This window comes from Carica papaya, chromosome 6, assembly GCF_054855325.1.
Source record: "Carica papaya isolate Zhongbai chromosome 6, ASM5485532v1, whole genome shotgun sequence".
NCBI classification, from domain to species: Eukaryota; Viridiplantae; Streptophyta; class Magnoliopsida; order Brassicales; family Caricaceae; genus Carica; species Carica papaya.
Window position 1 is genome coordinate 16,286,727 of NC_142314.1, and position 21,933 is coordinate 16,308,659.

Genomic DNA, 21,933 nt, shown 5'->3' on the forward strand with positions numbered 1-21,933 from the left:
TTGAATCACATTAACACAAATTTCCTTAATTCCATCAAAAAACTTGAAAATTCGAGAGTTATGAGCCACTGCAAATCGCAGTTGAGAGAAGCAGTGTTCTAGTCTTTGATTCTGAGGTAAGAATACCTCAATCCCTCCCTTCGTAATGATTTAATCGAAGCCTGGACTAAATAGTACTAAAAAATTTTAAATTAAATTTCAATTTAATCCATGTTGTATGTTGTTTAATCTGATCTTCTAGGTTGCTAATGGAGCTAATAAACTCTGATTTTTCGTTTTAGTTTATAATGCCCGTTCTTAATCTTAATATACATTTATCCTTTATTTTTATTTTATTTTTACTTTCATTCTCTGTACTTATTTATCATTTAATTTTCTATTCCTATTCAGTTTATCAATTCTGTCTTTATATTTATTTCTTATGTTTATTAAGAATTGATGTGTTGATCATATATGCTTAATCACCCTATTTTTTTATTTATTTTCATTTATCTTGTGATGATTATTTTATTCTGTACATTTCTTCTTTTTATTTTGTTGGTTTTATCTTAACATTTATTAATAGTGCTGGTTTAATTTATGGAATGTGCATTCCACTTGCATCATTTTAGTTGAATTTTGATTTGGTCCTTAAATGAATGGCAGAGCATGATTCACATGTTTCTCGTTTTAGTGATGTACAGGTTTTGTATGTCATTAATCTCTTGAATAGTGTAAAGTTATATAATTAAATGCATGTGTAAATATGAATATAAATCAAGGTCTTGCCGGTATCCTGAGTGAGAGTGTACAGACTTTGTACATAGGGTAAACCCTATAGTGGATGTGTCCTCAGTTATATGGGCCTGGTAAGTCTCATACAGAACGAGGTTATGAGTTAATTAATTACGCTCATACCGGATAGTGTATTGAGATGATCTTTAATTGTAGCACCAATTATCGGACGGGGTATGTGGATGACTAATGATTTACAAATGAAATATTTATGTATCTACGTGTAGCTGAGATCTCTATGGACCCACAACGATACTAGTAGTAGAAATAAAAATAATATGACAGAAATGGATATTGTGAATAACTCTAGTTTGGGTGAGATGTTAAAGAATTAATCGTATTTTTACTATATTCCTGAATATATCTTAATGTTATGTATGAATATTATTTAATAAAAAAATAGGTAATAAAATAGTTTTCATAAAAAGGAAGAGTGTGACCACACCAGTATTATTTTTAATTAAAAATATACTCTATCAGTTGTTTTATGACTTTCTATAACCCTTTGGTTATTGTGTCAGTAGTAAAGTTTTTTGTATCCTTATTAAGTTAGTGTACCTCACTCCCTTTCCTATTAATCATTTCATATCAAGATGATCAAAACTCAGATCCCGAATAGTGAGAGAATAGTTAGGATAGTATTCTTTTCCGTTCCGTCAGATTTGAATTGAGATTAATTATTATTTTGTAGTAGTTTTATTGTTTTAGGTTCTAAATATTCTATTAGTCTTTTTTTAGGTATTTTTAAGTTAACATATAAGGAATGTAATCTTTAAACTTTAAATTCTTTTATGAAATGATAATTTTAATATTACTATATTATTAGAATCATGCTAATTACTCAAAATCCTTAATAGGAGTTTCGAGCTTTTACAGTAAGACCTCCTTCTCGCACAAGTGGATGCCTGCACGTGTGGATAAGTACATTCATATGTGTAGCACGTGCTACCCTCTATTCTCCAAGGTCGAATGGGTTATCTTGGTCCCGCTCTTGGACCTTCCATGTAGGTCCCTCATTCACCCATTCTTGGGCCAGCATATTGAATACAGTTTGGAATTTATTGGCTCAGCTTCTTGTGATTGGTCAGGAAAACACTTGGATCCAATTTCCTAGCTCCCCATGTCCATCTTGAATATCCTTACCTTCTTTTGGTTTGCACATTTGAATTTTCTTGTAAGAATTTCCCTTGTTGTCTGGATTCACATCAAGAATCTTTATCAACTTCTTGTTACGATATCAATTTTTCTTTTTAACTGTATATGTTGTATTGATTTCCTATAAAATGTGGTACAACTATGATATATGAGATATGGACTTGATAAGGTATTGATGTTAATGGAATAAGAGGAAATCTTATTTCTTTTACTCCTTTGGGTGCCTTATGGATGGTTTGGAAAGGAAGGAACCAAAGAAGTTTAAAAGATGTTTCATATTCTTTTTTGATAAACTAAGGGCATCTTATATACTCAGTTATCTCTATTTATTACATCGGTGGTATTTTCTTAGTCCCTTATTTTATATATTTTCTTTTATACCCAAATATACATACATGTTACAATTTTGATATGTGCTACACATGCAATCATTTTATTTTACTATTTTATTATTCATTGAACACTAGTTTTTTTTTTAAATATATTTAATGTAAATGATTATTATCTTTTTTTTTTTTATTAGTTTCTACTTTTCAATTATTTTGTTATCTCGTATATGTTTTATAATTTTTTTATTGTTAATATATTGAATCAATATATGCTTATACTTCTTAGTTTAAACTATTTTTCTATGAATAAAAGTAATTATTTATCAAAATAATAAATTAGAAAATAAAACTATAAATTCAGAAAAATCCTTTATATTTAGAAGGAAGGAAGTAATTAAGAAAAATAATGATCATGGCTATTCAACATCTAGATAGATGTTATCTTTTTATTTTTGAATATCTAAAATATTAATATGGTGTGTGTTTTTATATATTAAAGTAGTTAAAATGTAATTAAAACCATATTATAGATATATTTATTGAAAGTATTAATTTTAACTTAATTTTATAATAAAAGCTTTAACGATTGGCTAAACTAATATATTTTGTTAATTTTCTTGTTTTTTAGTTCAAATTATAGGTTACTCATTATTTTTATTTTAGCATCAATTTTTTATTTACAATTTGATTAATTTTTATTAATCATTTTAGTATAAGATTTTTGAACATTTTGCTATTTAATAAGATCATTCAATTTATTTTAGAAAATGCTAATTTTAAAAAATAATAAAAGTATAAGAGAAATATAAATATAGTTAAATAATACTTTTAACTTAATTTTTTAAGTAATATAAATTGTTTCTAGTTGGGTCAAGTTTCAACTTGTTCTTTGTGTACAATATATATATAATATCATAGTTCTTAAAATAAATATCTTTTTATTTTCCACATCAAGCAATTTGTATCCCTTAACAAGGAATGGGCAACCTAGAAAAACACATGGGATTGAATTTATGCCTGTTGTTGTTTAAGGTGGATGGAAATGTTAAATATAAAAAAACTTTGAGATATGTGTAACTTAGTTTCATCCTAAATAGAAGTTCAAATGAGATTTTATGCTTAATCATAAATGAGAATATTCTATTAATCAAATACACTATTGACAAGATAAAATTACTCTGATATTTTAGACCAATGTCACTTTAGAATTTTAATGTCCGAGTAATGTTCAAAATCTGTTGATATTTTCTTTATGCTCTCCCATTTTGCTCAAGTACTTTTATACAACTTGTGAATGATTCTCTTTTTCAGGTAAAAATCGTTTATTTCAAATTCTCTCTCATTATCACTAATTTTGATTTTGGCTCCGAATTATGTTTCTATGAGGGTATAAAAGTTATATAAGGTAAAGAAGCGTTCATTCGAACTTCAGTAGATAAATCCAAGTATATCAGCTAAAATCATCTATAATAGAAAAAAAAATATCGATAGCCATCATAGGATACTTTATTGCATAATTCACAAATATCAAAATGTATAAGATCAAAACAATGCTTAGATTTATCTTAACAAATTGGAAACAAAAATATATGAACTTTGGCAAGATGACAAACATAACAAAGTTTATGTCTAGTATCTTTAGAGTCATGTCTTAAAAAGTTTGACCTAAACATCCTAAACAGTAATACCAGAGGTCAAATCCACCATCATGATTGAATTCAAGGTTATCAGTCGCAGATAAAGCTTGCCAACATCCTGTATATTGGATTTTGTGTTACTATAACTGAAAGAGATAATAATTCACTTTACTAACTCGAAATTCTCTAAATTAAGAGTTCTTTTATTACATAAAGTTGTGGTAAAAAAAAAAAACAAAGCAATATCTTGCATCCTTAGCCAAATTCCCAGCTGATATGAGACTGAAATTAAAACATGAGACATATAAAATGTTATAAAGAACTAATATATCAAATCTCTTCATAGTCACAATATAAGAAATATTAACTATATCACAATTTGGTAAAAAAGCTATGGAGGAAATATCGACTATATTTCTCGTGTACAGACATGAGGAAGATACAATGTGATTTGAGGTACTAGTGTCGATAATCTAAGGAATTATGGGATGATTTTTTTATTGTATTAAATGATCTGAGAGGCAGGGAGGTATACCAAAAAATTTAGACATATTAATAACTTGGGGGGAAGCAGAAGATGATTCTACTAAGTATGTTGAAATTGGTTCTGCATTAACATGATGAGCTATTATATTGCTCTTATGTATTAACTAGTTAATTTTTAGTATTATTTTATCGATGTAAAGAATATGATGATACTTGATTGATACTAGACAACTTAACTCTTCCAAAGATTTTATACCATTTTGGATATCCATATAACTTATAATAAGTTTTGTGTCTAAGCATGTTGCAATGATAATAGTTTAACTTGTCTGGGTTGACTTTAAACATCGCTCAGCCGAGTGACTTACCACTTTACAATGTGAACAATGATATTTTTATCGACTTGTACTAGATCCTCTAATATTTATGTTCAAATCCCTAACATTGATGGCTAAAACTCTATTAGCTTAACTATCCAATAAAATTTTTTACATTTTTTTTCTTGTTGGATAATAGAATATGTTTCATTCAAATTAGGGAAGATTCTTACCAATAGTATCTATGATTTGATACTCTTATATGACTTACTTAAATCCACAAAAAATTTTATTATCTAGTTTCTTTATTGATACTCGATTACAACTCTTAATCCTCCACACAGTTTGGAATATATTTATAACTAAGTAGTTTTAAGTTTCGAGAAGTATATACTTATAATACCTTAATTATGTATTAAGTTTGTTTTGCATGTTGTACCTTATAAATTCTATGGGGCATTATGTTATGCATGTCTCTACTCTAGCTTGATCCAAAGTTCATGAGCTATATTCGCATAAAAAGTGTCGCACTTGATATCAACCAAGAACGTATTTTTGTATCCAGGTAATGATGATATTGTTACATTGAAACCAATGTTCCATGAGTGGATTATCTGGATATAAGGGTTCCTTCGAACTCTCATTAATAAACCTAGTTTGTTCTTGATTCATAAAAGCCACTTTATCGATCTCGTCCAGGTTTGATAATTGTTCGAATTAAGTAACTGCAGTACAAGCAACACTCTTAAGTTTTTATTTGCTCTGATTTAGCATAAACTATTTGGATGAGATGGATCGAGAGTATTTCTACTTAATGACGTTGGATTTTGAACAAGAGTCGAGCTTACAGTTTGGTTTGAGTTTTTCTTCTTTATTATTACTTTGATACCATGTAAGGAATAAACAAGAAAGTTTTCATGCCAAGAAAATAAGAATTCAAACAGATCTTGGTGAAAAGAAGATGAAAAGACAAAGGAAAATGTGAGAAGTAGCTATTTGAGGAAACTCTATTCAAGGTTCTCCTTTTCCTTCTTCTTACCTATATTCCTAAGAAAAAACGTACTTATATGAGGTACATAAATAGGGTATATCTACATATTAGACAACACATTTATATTCTCCTTTCAAACTCTATCTCTACATACATCGTATACACAGGGGTTCCATTCAGGGCTCTCTGACTTATGGTAAGTCCCACTTGGGCTATCAGAATCCCCAAATTTTAACATTTGGTGTAATATAATTCTTGCTATATAAAGGGACATTGAACTCTTTTCTCAAAGCTATAGAAAAATTATATATTATTAGGTCAGGGCTAGAAATATTTTGATAAAATGGTGAAGATGTTTTGGAGTTAGTAAAAAGATTAAGGAATCGACAAAAATATTTTGATTAAGACATTTTCGAGGATCGTTGAGAGAGAAAAAAAGAGACTAAACAAACAAGGAGATCTAAAAGATGAGGTGAAAAAGAGGATTTTATAAAATATTGAGGGAGAGAGCAAGTTGATGATGATTGTTGTCGATGGTGGATTTAAAGGTTGATGGTGATGATGATACTTTGTTACATTTCAGGGTTGACTTGTGTGTATCATGTATTAATTTCCTGCTTCATTTTGTAAATTAGGTTATCGGATACTTTATTTAGAGCTAACCATGAATCTGGTTGCGCTTCTTTCAACCTTCATGCTCTTTACTGGAGTATTTTCAGAAAGTTGAGGCCTGCTATTGTTAGTGTGGGAGCTATATTCTCATTCAGTACTATTAATGGAAAAGTTTCAAAAATTGCCATGAAGGCTGCTCAAGATGATATAAATTCTGATCCAAGTTTTCTTGGTGGAACAAAATTGGCTATATAACCTTGAATGATTCCAATTACAGTGGATTTCGGAGTATCATGGGAGGTATAAAATATTTCGAAGTGTTTCCTCCCTGCCCCTCTTCCCTTGTCTGCTTTCTTAGTTATTCCTGAGTCTTTTTATTTATCTTGTTCCCTTTGATTGTCCAATTTAAAATGATATTGCTCACTCTTTATATTTTCACTGATTGCAGCATTACAGTTCATGAAGACTGATAGTGTAGCGATAATTGGCCCGCAGAGTGCTGTAATGGCTCATGTCCTCTCCCATCTTGCAAATGAATTCCATGTCCCTCTGTTGTCATTCACAGCTCTTGAACCGAGTCTATCGTCTCTCCAGTACCCTTACTTTGTTCAAACAGCACCAAATGATCTTATACCAGATGACAGCCATTGCAGAGATGGTAAGTTACTATGGTTGGGCTGATGTTGTCGCTGTTTTCAATGATGATGATCAGAGCCGAAATAGCATAATCACATTGGGTGATAAGCTGGCAGAGAGACGCTGCAAAATTTCATATAAAGCAGTTCTTCCTCCTGCTCCAGCAGTAACTCAAAGTCAGATCACAAGTGAGTTAGTTAAGATCCAACTGACGGAATCTCGGGTTATTGTTCTAAACACAGTCTCTGAAGCAGGTCTGATGATTTTTGACATTGGCAAAAGACTTGGAATGCTGCAGGATGGGTATATTTGGATAGCTACTACTTGGTTGTCACTAGATTCAAATTCACCACTTCATTCAGACACTGCAAGCTCTATCCAAGGAGCTCTCACACTTCGACCACACACACCTGATTCAAAAAGGAAAAGATATTTTATGGAACGGTGGAGCAAGCTGAGTAATGGCTCCATTGGGTTCAACCCTTATGGTCTGTATGCCTATGATACTGTCTGGTTGATTGCAAGAGCCATAAAATTGCTTTTAGATCAAGGACAAACCATTTCATTCTCCAATGACACAAAATTAAGCAACCTAGGACAAGGAACAATTAACTTTGCTGCATTGAGCATATTTGATGGAGGGCAGGAGCTACTTCATAAGATTTTGCAGACTAATATGACTGGTCTTACGGGTCCAATTCAATTTAATTCAGATAGATCTCTGATTAATCCTTCATATGATATTATTAATGTACTTGAAACTGGGTATAAGCAGATTGGATACTGGTCTATTCATTCTGGGCTATATGAAAAGCCACCTAATAGATCCACTTCAAACAAACATTTGTACAGTGTGGTATGGCCTGGAGGAGTGACAAGGAAACCTCGTGGATGGGTTTTTCGACGCAATGGAAAACAATTAAGAATTGGAGTGCCAGATCGAGTTAGTTATCGGGACTTTGTTTCAAGAGCCAATGGTACCAATATTATTCGTGGATATTGTATAGATATATTCCTTTCTGCCATAAGATTACTTGAATATGCAGCTCCATATGAGTTCATTCCATTTGGGGATGGTCATAAGAATCCTAACTATTATGAACTTGTTAATGGTCTAACTTCTGAGGTGAGTAAAGTTAAAATATATTAATTTACAATGGATAACTGATGAGCAATTGATTTATACCATTTATGTGCCTTTTTTTGTAGGTATTTGATGCTGTTATAGGTGACATTGCTATCGTCACAGATCGAACAAAGATAGTAGATTTCACTCAGCCATATATAGAATCAGGGCTTGTTGTGGTGGCCCGAGTCAGGAAGTTGAACTCAAATGCTTGATTATTCTCGCGCCCATTGACTGCACCCATGTGGGCAGTTACAGCGGCTTTTTTCTTTATTATTGGAGCAGTTGTGCGGATACTTGAGCACAGAATGAACGACGAATTCCGGGGATCTCCTAAGCAACAAATCATCACAATTCTGTGGTGAGTCCATACTTTACTAATTGAACAATAGATCTTTTATTCACTTCTCTTGAATTACCAAATGAGTAAAAAAATTATCTAGTTGAAGGATCAGTTCTAGAGGCAAGGCATCAATATAAGAAGAAATGTAAAATTCACTTAGTTTAGGACAATAATTGATAGCTTATAATATCAACTAATAGATTTAACTTTTTCCTACATAGCTTCTTGGAGAATTAGTCATCCAATACTATCATTTCATATTATTTAAGAGACATATGTGTTGGTTAAAACCTTCATCCGCTGTGCTGCCCTCTTATTATTATTATCGCTATTCTTTGCCTGCTATTGGAACTTCAATCATGCATGTTAGCCTGTCCATAATCTCCTTTCAGACTTGCACGTCCCTATCGTTTCCTGTTGGGGTCTTAATGCCTCTCTCATATATGTGAAGGGGTGATATAAAATAATAAGTTGAGCAATTTCCTCTGTAACATTGAGATATCAGTCATGTATCTCTTATTTCACAGTTGTCATATTCTTACAAGTTCAGAGATAATCGAAACTCTCTGATTCTCTGTGGTAATTTTTTATTGTTTTATCACATTCTAATATTTTACATGATTGGATGGACCCATTTGAAAACAACTAGATGATGACATGATTATCAAAGATTGACATTTCTTATTTCTATTCAACAATGTCAAAATAGTTCTATGATTTTTGCGAAGTGATTGTGGAGTCATTTCTTTGGAATAAATGGAATAAACTTGATTGATGCTATTTGACCCGTTACCGAATATCAATCTTGATCCATTTTCTAATATAGAAAATATAGCATTAATATTTTACTTGAGTCAGTTCTTGATAAATCTCGAAACAGACTATTTGTATTACTTAAATAAACAAAAGTATACACCTCTTCGATAGAAGAAATTTTTTTGTTTTGATCCAATAAGACTAAACAGGTTTGAACTAATTGAATAGTTGTTTCAAAAAATTTTTGACCTAATTTGCTTATTTCCATAATGGATGTAATCCTTTTCTGGAAGTAAATGTGAATAAATTATATGTAATTAAGAGAGAATTAAGTTAAAGGACATTTGAGTAAAATACACTATATATAATTAGTTGTTTGTTTTATTTTCTATTATAAAAAACATATATATATAGGGTAATGATATTCGGTAAATGATACATTCAACTTTTCTCAACATGGTGTCACAATGCAAGGTTAAAATAAGCTGTGCAGATTCCTCCAGCCACGCATCCAGTTTCTGTCCACACAGCACAACTATTGATCCCTTACTCTGTCCAGAACCCGCACGCCACCTTTATTCAGCCGAGCACCGCTCTCCTACTCAATGCTCCTGTAAAGGGTTAAAAAGAAAAAAATACTGAATAATTATTATGTTTTTATTGAAATGAAAGTTGCGATACATATACATGTAGACAAATTCATATATGGTAACAACAAAAATTATCTTAATTATTTTCTTCCTAATTACGCTTATATATTTGAAAAGATAATCATATTATTATGTATATGGAATATTTTATAATATTCTAACACTCCCCCTCAAGTTGGAGTATAAATATTAGTCATGTCCAACTTATTCAAAAAATACTCAATTCGTGTTCCATTCAAAGATTTTGTGAATATATCAACAAGTTGTTCTCTTGTCTTTACATAGCCAATAGATATAAAGTTTTCATGAATTTTTTCTCGGATGAAGTGACAATCAATTTCGATATATTTGGTTCTCTCACGATACACAGAATTTGAGATAATATGAAGGAAAACCTGATTATCGCACCAAAGTTTTGCAGGAGATGTGGGCTTCAAGTCCACTTCATCTAACAAATGATGTATGCATAAGATTTCACATGTGGACTGTGGCATAACTCTATATTCGGACTCTACACTTGAGTGAGATACAACTATTTGTTTCTTATTTTTCCATAATATGAGATTCCCACTAACAAAAAATACAATAAAGCGTAGTAGACCTCCTATCAATCTTAAATCCAGCCCAATCAGCATTTGTAAAACATTTAATGTGAGAATGACCATAAATTTTAAACACTATGTCAAGTCCTAAGGCACCTTTTAAATAACACAAAATCTGTTCCAAAGTCTCTCAATGTTTTATTGTAGGTGCCAACATAAATTAACTAACAATACTGACGGGGCATAATATTTGGACGGGTCACAGTAAGATAATTTGATTTCCCAACTAGTTGCTTGTATTTCTCTGGGTCATCAAGGGGATCACCATCATGGTTTGTAAGATGTACATTTGGTACTATTAGTGTATTACATGACTTAGCTCCTAGCTTTCCTGTTTCTGCAAGTAGATTAAGTACATTCTTTCTCTAAGATAACAGAATCTCTTCCTTATTTCTTGTTATTTCAACCCCTAAAAAGTATTTTAATTATTATGTGCGTGGTTTGACAAGTTTAGCGAGGTAGTATGTGAGTTCGTATTGAAAAAGAGTAAGTATGATCATTCAGTCTTCTATAGACAATCAACAGCTGGTATTATAATTCTTATTATTTATATTGATGATATTGTGATTACAGAAGATAATCATGCAAAAATGTATCATAATAATTCACCCCATAAATCTGAGCATAGTTGTTCGCTACTAGTCGAGTTTTATGTCTTGTCACAGAATCATGTGGATTCACTTTGATTGTAAATATTCATTTGCATTCTACAACCTTTTTTTCTTTGGGTAAATCTACCAGATTCCAGATGTAATTATCATCAAGAGCATTTATCTCCTCAAGCATAGTATTACGCCAATCAGAGTGATTCAAAGTCTCCTTAACTGTGTTGGGTATAGAAGTTGAATACATAAAAGTAATTAAAACATTCGACGAAAGAGAAAGATGGTCATATGATATAAAATTAGCAATGAGATAAGTTGGCGTAAGGATGGTGCACTGACATTTATCTTTATGGAAACCAATAGAAAGATCAAGATCCTGTGAGGTAGAATCAGATGATGAAGGATCTGGTGTAGGACATGTATCATTAGTTTGTTCTTTTTTGGAATAAACATGGACAATTGGCAGTGCTACTTGGGTCAGAGGCACACGAACACTATCATCAACTTGCTCAAGTGGAGCTGGAGGCATATCATCTAGAGGAACACTTTTATCTGTTTGTTCAGTAAAGGTACCTGATGTAAAACTACAGATGAGTCACTCGTCGTCCACCTCCTGACTTGTAAACTTGGATAATGAGGAGAAGAACGATATATTATTTGAAAAAATCATATCAATTGATACCAAATACTTATTGAGATCGGGAGAGTAGTACCTGTATCCTTTGTAGAGGTGAGAATATCTCAAAAATACACACTTCAAGACTTTTGGGTCCAATTTTGTCATAATAAGTTACACATCTCGAATATAACAGGTGCTACTAAATATCTTAACTTGCACCAGAAATAAAGATTTGTTTGGAAAAAGAAGACTATAAGGAACATCTCCATCAAACACTGTAGATGTCATAAGATTAATTAAAAAACAAGCTGCAGAAACGATATCAGCCCAGAATTGCTTAGAGACTTGTGTTTCGAACAAGAGGGCTCAAGCAAATGTCCGTTTTTTCTCTCAGCGTCCTCATTTTGAGATGGTGTATCAACACTCTCGTGTTGTGTCATATAGTTCTAAAATGAATCTGACATATATTTTATGGCATTATCACTCCTTAATACATGTACTGAAATATTGAATTGTGTATTGACTTCATCACAGAAAGCACAAACGTAAAAAAGTACTTGCGAACGATTCTTCATAAAATATATCCAAATCATTCAAGAAAAATAATCCATAAAAGTAACGAAATACTTAAACTTAGTTTTTAACGGAATAGGACAGAAACTTGAAACATCAAAATGAATTAATTTAAAGGCAAAATAAGCTCGTCTATTGACCATTGGAACTGATGGATTACGATGATACTTTGCAAACCGACATGACTCACAATCCAGTGAGGGTACATTATAAAACTGGGGACATAGTTTCTTCAACATAAGTAGAGATGGATGTCCCAATTGACAATGTGCTTCAAGTGGAGAGATAATATTAGAGCAGACAACTAATCGAGATTCCCAAGTATCAAGAATGTAGAGACTACTTGGTATATTTCCTTTATCAATAATCTGTTTCGTTATAAGATCTCGAAAAACACAGTGATTAGGAAAAAATCAATTCAAATCTTTAGTAAACTTACTTACAGAGATCAAATTGAAGGCGAGTTTAGGTAAACTTAATACAAATGACAGAGTAATAGATGATGTTAGTTTTGTGGTTCCCGAACTCACAATATTATATGTCAACCCATCAGCAATAATTACAAAAAAATATGTTTTGTATAATCGAAAACTAAAAAAAATATTAGAATTACCTGTCATGTAATCTGTAGTAATAGAATCAATCACCCATCTGTTTGAGGAGGAGATAAGATATTTTTCTTCTGATTTAGGAAAAGCAAAACTTTATTTAAATATTTTCGATATTGAGTGAATTTAGCATATTTATCAGCTAAAATCATAACAATTCTCTCAAATGATGAGCTAATAGTAGCATTAACAATATTAGCGGTTTGTGTCATTCAATTAAGATTCTGCGATTTCTTACGATATCGTTTTATATGCTCTTGTTCACTGCAGTAATAACAGACTATATTATCCTTCATTTTAATTCAAGAATTAAAAATATGCCGTTTAAAATATCCAAAACTCAACAGTTAAAAATACTCAGAAAACACTGCAAATATACCAGAAATTATGATAAAATAGCGTATCTCTTCACGCACGGCTGTCAACAATCCTATTAGAATCTCACTTCCAACCACCGGAGCTCACGTGTCACCGCACGCGCCGCCACTGGAGTTCACACACCGCCATTGAGATGCCACACGCCGTTGCCGGAAATCATCAAAATGCCTCATTTCAGCCAAAAATCACTACAGACCCCACCAGACATCCGAAATCTAGAAGGGGCTCGCCAAAACACCTCGAATCACATTGGAAAACCCCAAAAAAACTTGTTGCGTGATCTGCTTCACGGTGGTTTTCTCTTCTCCGACCTTCTGGTTTCGTTCACAAAATCGGCTGGCCAAACTCCTTGATAGCTTCTGTCCTCGAACGGGAAAGCAAAATGCACAAAAATACCCTCCAACAAACTCGATGAATACAGTCTCAAACCACCGCGCAAACCTCCGTCTCGGCTTCACCTGCATACACCACTGTATTGGCCGCACTCTGAACTGGCCGAAGATCGCTGATCGACTTCCTCCGGCACCGGAAATGGATTGTTCAACTTTTATTTTGGTCTGATATAATATGATCCCTAAAACTCTAACTCTAATCCTAGCTCTGATATTATGTAAAGAGTTAAGAGGGAAAAAATACTGAATAATTCTTATGTTTTTATTGAAATGAAAGTTGCGATATATATACATGTAAATGGATTCATATATGATAACCAATATAAATTACTCTAATTATTTTCTTGTTAATTACGTTTATATATTTAGAAAAATAATCATATTATTATATATAGGGAATATTTTATAATATTCTAACAGCTCTAAATTTAGGTACTTTGTCTAGGCCCTCACAGCCGCAGGCACCTATCTCTAGTGCCTTCACCAGTTGTAAGTCAGCCTATATCTGCATGCAACACAACCGTGCACTGTAAAGTCCTGCGCCACTCTACTCCAGCAGCCACTGCTCTCTATGGCAGCATTGCACATCCAGCTGGGAATCTGCCACTACTACCTGCTCCAGCCACTCAGACACCTTGCTTCGTTATACTGCATCACCAATCACCAGCTACGGCGGTTCCTTTGTGGCCATTGTCCTTGTTGTCCAGCCACAACAATCACTACATTTCACCTATTGAACCAGTCTTAATTGCCTAATTTTTCTTGGTCATGTCAAAAGAAATCACTGGCGCTAGTTTCGACATGTCAACTTCAGATTTTAATAAATTCAAACTAGAGATTGAAAAATTAAGAACTATAATTGAGTCCTTAGAGAAATTCACAGGTATTGAATTACTCGCACAACTCAGGTACATTTTCTATTTCACATGGACTAAATACTTCATGTGGACTAAATGCTTCACATGGGCTAAATGTCTCATATAGACCCTCTGCATTGTCCTCAATTATAAACTTGGGAGCCATAGATCACATGACCAACTCCTTTAAATAACTTTAAAACCTATGTCCCATGTTCCAATAGGAAGAAAATAGTTATTGCCGATGGTTCCCTGACCATTGTTGCAGGAGTTGGAAATATAAAGGTTAATCCTCACTTTGTACTTACTAAGGTTTTTCATGTTTTCAAGTTATGAACAAATGAGCTCTAAATAGGAGATGCATCTTTTTTTAAAAATAAAAAGTATAAAGTGTATCATTAATTACATGCACCAAAGAGATGCCAACACATATATAAGATTATTTACATATCAACCAATATATCAATAAGGTCTCATAAATTCTCCATGGAGTATAAGAGTTTACTCATAACAAAGAACTCAGAGTATGGAAGCATCTAATTCTAACCTTATCGAGATCCTGTTCCACCCCATCAAATGCTCTTCTTTTTTTTTCTTTTCATACCATCCAAAAGATTATAAGTGAAATGAAACCCAAATATTTTTTTCCATCGCTAGTATCCTTCCATAACTAAATCTCATACCTTATAATACCAGTCGTTATCTAACTAATCCTCAGTAGTCCATATACCATAGACTATAGGTGGTAGGGTAATTCTGATTCAGGCATATCTTTTCAGTATACCACTCTAGTTCCTATCTTTTATAAGGTCACTGGGAGGCAGCTGAGAGATTGGAGGGGTGCATGAGAAGGTTCATATGGTCTGCGGTTGGGAAAGAGAATCGGGATTTTCTGTTAGCTGGGAAAGGTGTCTTCAATCCAAGTGTTCAAGGGGATTGGAGATTGGAAATCGGGAATCTTAGATCAAATTTTTTTTATCATTTTGACTAAATGGTTTTGGTGCTTTTCATGGATCTGCATATTTCATGGTACATGGTCATAAACAGTATCTACAGGAGTGGAAGGGACAAATGGGATGTCAAAGTATGTTCATCCCACAGATCCTATTTATGAAGCACTCAGATTCAGAGAGAAGTACAATTCACCTAATATATGTTGATGATGTCTCTGAAATAGGGGACAAATTAGAAAAGAAAAATTGAGACTCAAACAACACCTCACAGAAGAGTTTGAGATCATGGAGTTAGAAAATTTGAAGTATTTCATTCAAATTAAAGTTGACCACTCAAAATCAGGAATCTTCATCTCACAGTAGAAGTACATCAATGACATATTAAGGGATACTGACAAGCCAACATGTAAATCAGCTAATACTCCAATTGATGACAATCATAAATTGGGACTAGTAAAAGAGGATACACCAATAATAAGAGAATATATTAGATATTTGTTGGAAGATTAATGTACCTATCATACACAAGAGCAGATATTGCCTACGCAGTGAGTGCGATAAGTTACTTGTACTTGCTTCCTTCTCTACTAATATTGAGAAAATATAAAAGTCAACGTGTTTTTACATGTTAACTCACGCAACAAAACTAGATTGCAAATCTTTATATGGATATATAATCAGGTCTCTCTTTCTCACTCTTGAGCACTTTCTTTTGAGAGGACACAATTTATGAGAGGCACCAATAAGGTGCCCTCTAAAACAAGATATACAGCATTCACAAGTTTCTCAAAGACAACATATCAAAAAGGTCAACAATATCAGCCTATCTTTGATGAGATGACTTTTCCCAAGAAGCAAGGAGTCCCCAACCAATGATTCCTTACTGTGGCATAAGGGGAAGAATTGTCTAAGACTCACTCTTCAATGCTTGTACGCCCACATTGCCCATATATTATGAGCACATTCCTCAGGTAGAACTGATGGACATTTGTTGTATCATGTTTAAAATTCAGAAAAGCTCTAATATTTGCTAGAATTTAGAGCATATTTTTCCTAAATAGGTCTTCTCCTATATAGTTAGTTTCTAGTTTATAGCTTTTCCTTTTCTTCACATAGGGATCCCTATAAATACCATGTACATTTTGTTTCCAGCTTATAATACGGTTTAAGTATTTCCTTCAACAATATGTAATCAAGAAGCCTCTTTTTGATAATAAAGGTTAAGTATTTCCAACTTATAATACAGTTTTAAGTATTTCCTTCAACAATATGTAACTAAAAAGCCTCCTTTTGATAAACCACCAACTTATTGCAGAGACAAGGTGCGTGTGTTTTGTTTAGGGGGTGGGGAAGGTGTTATTTGCTTTTCAACGACAATTCCTTTTCATCATAATTACTGATTGGGGTCCCTTGCCCTTTTCCACTTTGTCAACCTGCACGTTTAGCTTTTCTACAATGTTTTTCTCTCACAGTAAGTTTCTTCGCACTTGAAAATTTTCGTTGTCTTGTAACCAATTCAGCCAATTTTTTTTTTTTTTAAATAACTAACCAATTCAGCTAATAATACCAACTCTTGAGTCCTTCAAACTTTCAGGAGAAAATACAGTGAGCACACTTGGTCGTATCGTGCTGATCATTTGGCTTTTTGTGGTTCTGATTATTAACTCAAGCTATACTGCAAGCCTGACATATATTCTCACAGTTCAACAGCTTTCGTCACCCATTAAAGGAATTGACACATTGATAACTAGCACTGAACGTATTGGCTTCCAGATAGGGTCTTTTGCGGAAAATTATATGACTGAGGAGCTAAACATTCCCAAAGAAAGACTTGTTGCCCTTGGCTCACCAGAAGAATATGCTACTGCTCTTGAGAATGGAACTGTTGCTGCAGTGGTTGATGAACAGCCTTATGTGGAGCTCTTTCTATCCGATCACTGTGGTTTCTCTATTAGAGGCCAAGAATTTACTAAAAGCAGTTGGGGATTTGTGAGTATCTCAATATTTAGTTGGATAAGTTAGAGTTCTCATCTGTACATTTCTTATAATTAATTAATTCTCCAGCAATTTGTATGGACTTCATATGTTCCTCTAGGTATTCTATTTTCCATGATTTTAGGCATCTTTTTTTCTTGAAGAGAGAATTCAAAAACTGGCCTGTCAAAATGAAGCAAATATACATAGCAATAACCTCAGGTCACATTTGGTAATTTGGGTACGGCTGGGTAAGAAAGGTGGTGTAGAATAGTGTCTGGTAAGCTAAATGTTCGCATAGTTTTTGAGTGAAATTGGATAGTGATTCAAATAGATCATAATGTCTTTGATCTAACATAACAATATTTTAGTTTAAAAATATAATAATGTAATAGTTTAAGAATTCTTTCTTACTTTCGTAATTATTTTAAAAAATTATTATTATATAAAAAAATTAAAGAGAAACACAATCACAGTTGTCTTACTTCCATGTGACCGCCAAAACCTTGCCAGTTGTGTGGCCAATAGTGGCTGCTCAGTGCAACCAGCAAGGAGTATGTAACTAGACTGTGCAACTGGTGCTGGTTGCATGACCGGTGTTGGTTGTTCCAGGTTATAGTCACGAGAAACTTCTAGTTCTTCTCAAGTTTAGCAATTGTTGATTAAAAAAAGCAAATTGGAAATTATTGAAATTTTGTGAAAATTTTGGAAAAAGTAAGATGCAAGTGTTGTAAGAATTATAAAGACTACTTGTCTTTGATCTTATACAGTACTGCATAACATGAACAGGACAAAAACTGCAAAAGAACATATATTTTCCAACATACGCTAACTTAAGATTCAGTTCAAAGATATAAGGCTTTCAGAACTTTATTGTAAATAGACCTTCTATGTGCACGTTGGTTATTTTGGGGCAATGGGAAGCTTTTGCTGTCTCCCTTACAAGAAAAACCTCTTCAAACATTAATTATCTTGGAGTTGATTGATATCGAACTCATGTTAATTGCTTGAGTTGAAGATTTTATCAAGCTTATCCATGATTTTTTCTTTTTAAATTTACTTTATGTCTTATACATATCACAATTTCTCAAAGGATGTGATTTTGTGAGCCTATTAATCTATTTTATTTTACTTCTTTTAGACCTTTCCAAGAGACTCTCCTTTAGCGGTTGATACGTCAACTGCCATTCTCACTCTATCTGAGAATGGTGATCTTCAGAGGATCCATGACCAGTGGCTGTCCAAAAAGGCCTGTAATTCCGAGAGCTCAGATTCTGAGTTAGATCAGTTTGTTTTAAAGCTTCTGGGGTTTATTTCTCATCTTTGGAATTGCGTGTTTTGTCTCTCTCCTTATATACTTTTGCATGATGTTGAGACAATTCAGCCGACATGTACCTGAAGAACCTGACTCTTCACGTGGCATCTCCCGTTCTGCCCGACTCCAGGCATTTTTATCATTTGTTTTAAAAAAGTGATGAATCAAAAAACAAGTTAAAGAGAAAGCACAGGGAGATGTCATCAAGCGGTTATGGGAAAGAAGAGGATTAGGATGAAACTTGACTCCCTTAAAACAGTCTGGTTGCAGCTAGTTTGATCCAAGTAGCATCAATCTCAGGTAGGTTTGATGGGAACGAAGATACATATTTGATATTGCTATAGAGCATTAGGATGAAACTTGACTCCCTTAAAACAGTCTGGTTGCAGCTAGTTTGATCCAAGTAGCATCAATCTCAGGTAGGTTTGATGAGCTTCTATTGGTGTAACTCTCACCAGTATTCCCTTCTTCTGAATTGCAATGGTGTATTCGAAAAAAAAATTATATAATATTTCTATTGATTATAATAGATCATGAGGTTGTGTGTTAAAGAAGTTACTCTCCTAATCCCATTCTGCCTAGTTTCAGATTTTTGGATGGTATTTCATGGAATATGGAGAGAAGGTAGTTTTCAACTGAGCAATGTATTTGGAGTTAAAGACAAAGTGAAAATTGGATTTCAGTATTCAAAATCCAATTTTTATTTCCATTTAGACCAACATAATATGGATGGATCTCTCAAAGGATCTCCATGATAGGTTTGCACAGTGTGATTTGATTAGAATTTCAGACTTAATATGATGAGATTTCTTCTTTGATGTAAGAAACTTTATCGGTTAAAAAAGTATTTCACTCAAATAAAGTATCTTATGAGATGATTTATCAAACTTAAAACCAGTGCCTAGTTGTCAATGTCCAATTAAGTGCACATGTCATGGTGGTATTATACATAGAAAATATCAGGAAGAGGATTGCATTATTAGATTTTAAAAAAGACCAAATGAGTTTTTCGTATTGTGAAATCTCATATTCTTATATTAGGTCCTCTACCTCCTTTAAATAAGGTGTTTCCATTGGTTTTCCAACATGAAATGAGCATAATTGTTGGAGCTCCAAGAACACAATATGGGACCAATATCTTATATGCAAGTAAGACTATTAGTCCACAGCAGAAAACTACAAATGTATATACTCCTGAACATAATAGAAACAATTCTGGAGAAAATAATAAAGACCAACATGTACACATTGCGGGTTTGTTGGCCATAATATTGACAAATGTTACACAAAGCATGGCTATCCTCCAGGTTATATGCCTAGGCAGAGGAATGTCTCCAGTATTTATTAAACAAATATTCAGGCTACAGAGTCAGATTCAGATGTAACAGAAACTTGGGTGAAGCTTAATTCTCAGTACAATATTTTAGAGGAATTGCCTCTTTCACTCACGAGAGATCAATATCAGAAACTCTTAGCCATACTACAACCTTCAGGTCCTGCAGCCCAATTATAAATATAATCCTACAATTACACAAAATTACACAAAAATAAATATAACAATTATTATAACATACATCACAAGTTCACAACCTTAATTTTCTTATATAAAGTCAATCTAATGTAATAATCATTTCACTTGCATCATTGAGTTCTATATTGATTCATTCTAAATGTTTTAAAATAAAAATGGAGTAAAAAAATAAACAAAATAGTACATATAATTTAAATGAATATATGATAGTACCTTGATTGAGTTCATCAAGATATTGGACATATTGATCTTTGTTTATATATACTTTAGGTTTAGCCTGAAGCCAATCTTATATGTAAGTTAAAGCTTCTGCAATATATATTCTGGAGAGAAAAAACGAAGGAAAAGTAAGAAGCAAATGATGGCATTTTTATGCTTTCATACTAAAAAGTGGATTAAAAAAATGTGTTCATTCTCAAAAGAACTCGTCAATTGATCAAGTGGTCATCCTCGAATATTAGATGCTAATTCAGAAGCCTAAAATAGATATTTGTATTTTCAACAATGGTGCATAACTAATAAAAGGATATGAAATCTAGTGCAATTGATCTTCCACTACAAGAGTATATCACAAATCGTTCAAAAGTTTTATTCTCGTTTTTTCTACCATGGGCAATGAAAGGAGATTATTTTGATGTTACACTTTATTGATAAAAATGGATGAGATTTATGAGTTAGACTGTAATAGTCAGGCCCAAGGGAAAGGAGAAATTCAGGCTAAGCTAAAAAAAAAAAAGAGGAAAAAAATAACCCAACATAAATGAGAAGAAGAGCGGTGGAGTGAAGGAGAGAAAGTTTTAGTTGAGAGAGGGAAAAAGAGAGAAGAAGAAAAAGAAGATGAAAAAGAAGAGAATGAGAGGAAGAAGAAGGAAAAATAGAAAAAGAAGAAGAAGAAGAAAAAAAAAAAGAAGAAAAGCGACCTGGGCATGGTGTCGGGCAGAATCTGGTCAAGGAGTGAGATCCGTGTGAGGAGAGATATCTGTGCAGAGAGGAAAAAGGGAGAGAGGGAGGGAGCTGCGTGCGGTGGTGAGAGTTGGAGAAAAAGATCATAGCGCAGTAGCCAATAGCACGACTTTGCCGATCCGTAGCGTTTTTCGGCATGGTTTCACCAAATTCGTGTCAGATCTATGCGCACGAGCGGTTTTACAGAGACTTCTAGTTAGTTTGCTGCGAACGAAAATGTTGACGTGGCGCGTGGTGGTCTAGCAAGTGGTGCATGTTTAGCACGTGGTGACGTGTAGAGGCACGTGCAAAACACGTGGTGGCGTATGACAATTCCAGTGATGCGCATGTGGTTGCGTGTGGTGACTCCAGCGACCAAAATTGCATGTCAAAGGTAAAAAAAATCTATCTGCTTCTGTACTATATCTATTTTCAAAAAGTGTTCATCGTTTGACGCATGTATTTTCTATTGTAAACGAGAAAACTAATCAAGCAGTAGCTAAGATTTAGAAAAGAGCGTAGAACTAAATCAATAAGGATTTCGACACATTTTCCGACCAGACTATAGGTAAGGGATTGGGTTAGTCTCATTTCAGAGACCCTTATATTTTATAAAATTTTATTTTATTTAAAATAAGTTATGTACAGACCTTGCAACTTGTTTAATATGTTTCCCATAAACTCATCATGTGTATGAATGTTATCTTGTGTGCATTTTGAACGGATGAACATTGTTAAATTGTATGTATATCTGATATACTTATATAAGTCA

At 33.1% G+C, this 21,933-nt stretch overlaps 1 protein-coding gene and 1 long non-coding RNA gene across 13 annotated transcripts; one reads left to right on the forward strand and one right to left on the reverse strand.

The window, feature by feature from the left end:
* Window positions 1-5,730: 5,730 nt before the first annotated feature.
* Window positions 5,731-19,508, forward strand: LOC110813902 (glutamate receptor 3.1-like). Of its 12 annotated transcripts, none has more exons than XR_015821320.1 (6): window positions 5,731-5,885; window positions 6,325-6,601; window positions 6,750-8,063; window positions 8,147-8,424; window positions 16,994-17,388; window positions 18,515-19,494. XR_015821320.1 is itself a non-coding variant. In XM_088221893.1 (6 exons), the coding sequence occupies exons 4-6, from the start codon at window positions 16,855-16,857 to the stop codon at window positions 18,770-18,772; spliced, it is 669 nt and encodes a 222-aa protein (XP_088078019.1). In that variant the 5' UTR covers window positions 5,893-6,601; window positions 6,750-8,063; window positions 8,147-8,424; window positions 16,715-16,854; the 3' UTR covers window positions 18,773-19,508. The 12 variants fall into 12 exon arrangements, 2 of the variants coding, with proteins under 2 accessions (XP_088078019.1, XP_021896874.1); XR_015821325.1 differs by having other exon boundaries at window positions 6,409-6,601; XM_088221893.1 differs by lacking the exon at window positions 5,731-5,885 and adding an exon at window positions 16,715-16,870 and having other exon boundaries at window positions 5,893-6,601; window positions 18,515-19,508.
* A 297-nt stretch (window positions 19,509-19,805) lies between these two features.
* On the reverse strand, window positions 19,806-21,343 carry LOC110813907 (uncharacterized). The gene is made up of 3 exons (XR_002539582.2): window positions 21,140-21,343; window positions 20,433-20,542; window positions 19,806-20,209 (listed from the first exon to the last, which is right to left on the reverse strand). It is a non-coding gene; the product is annotated as an uncharacterized LOC110813907 (long non-coding RNA).
* Between the last annotated feature and the right edge of the window lie 590 nt (window positions 21,344-21,933).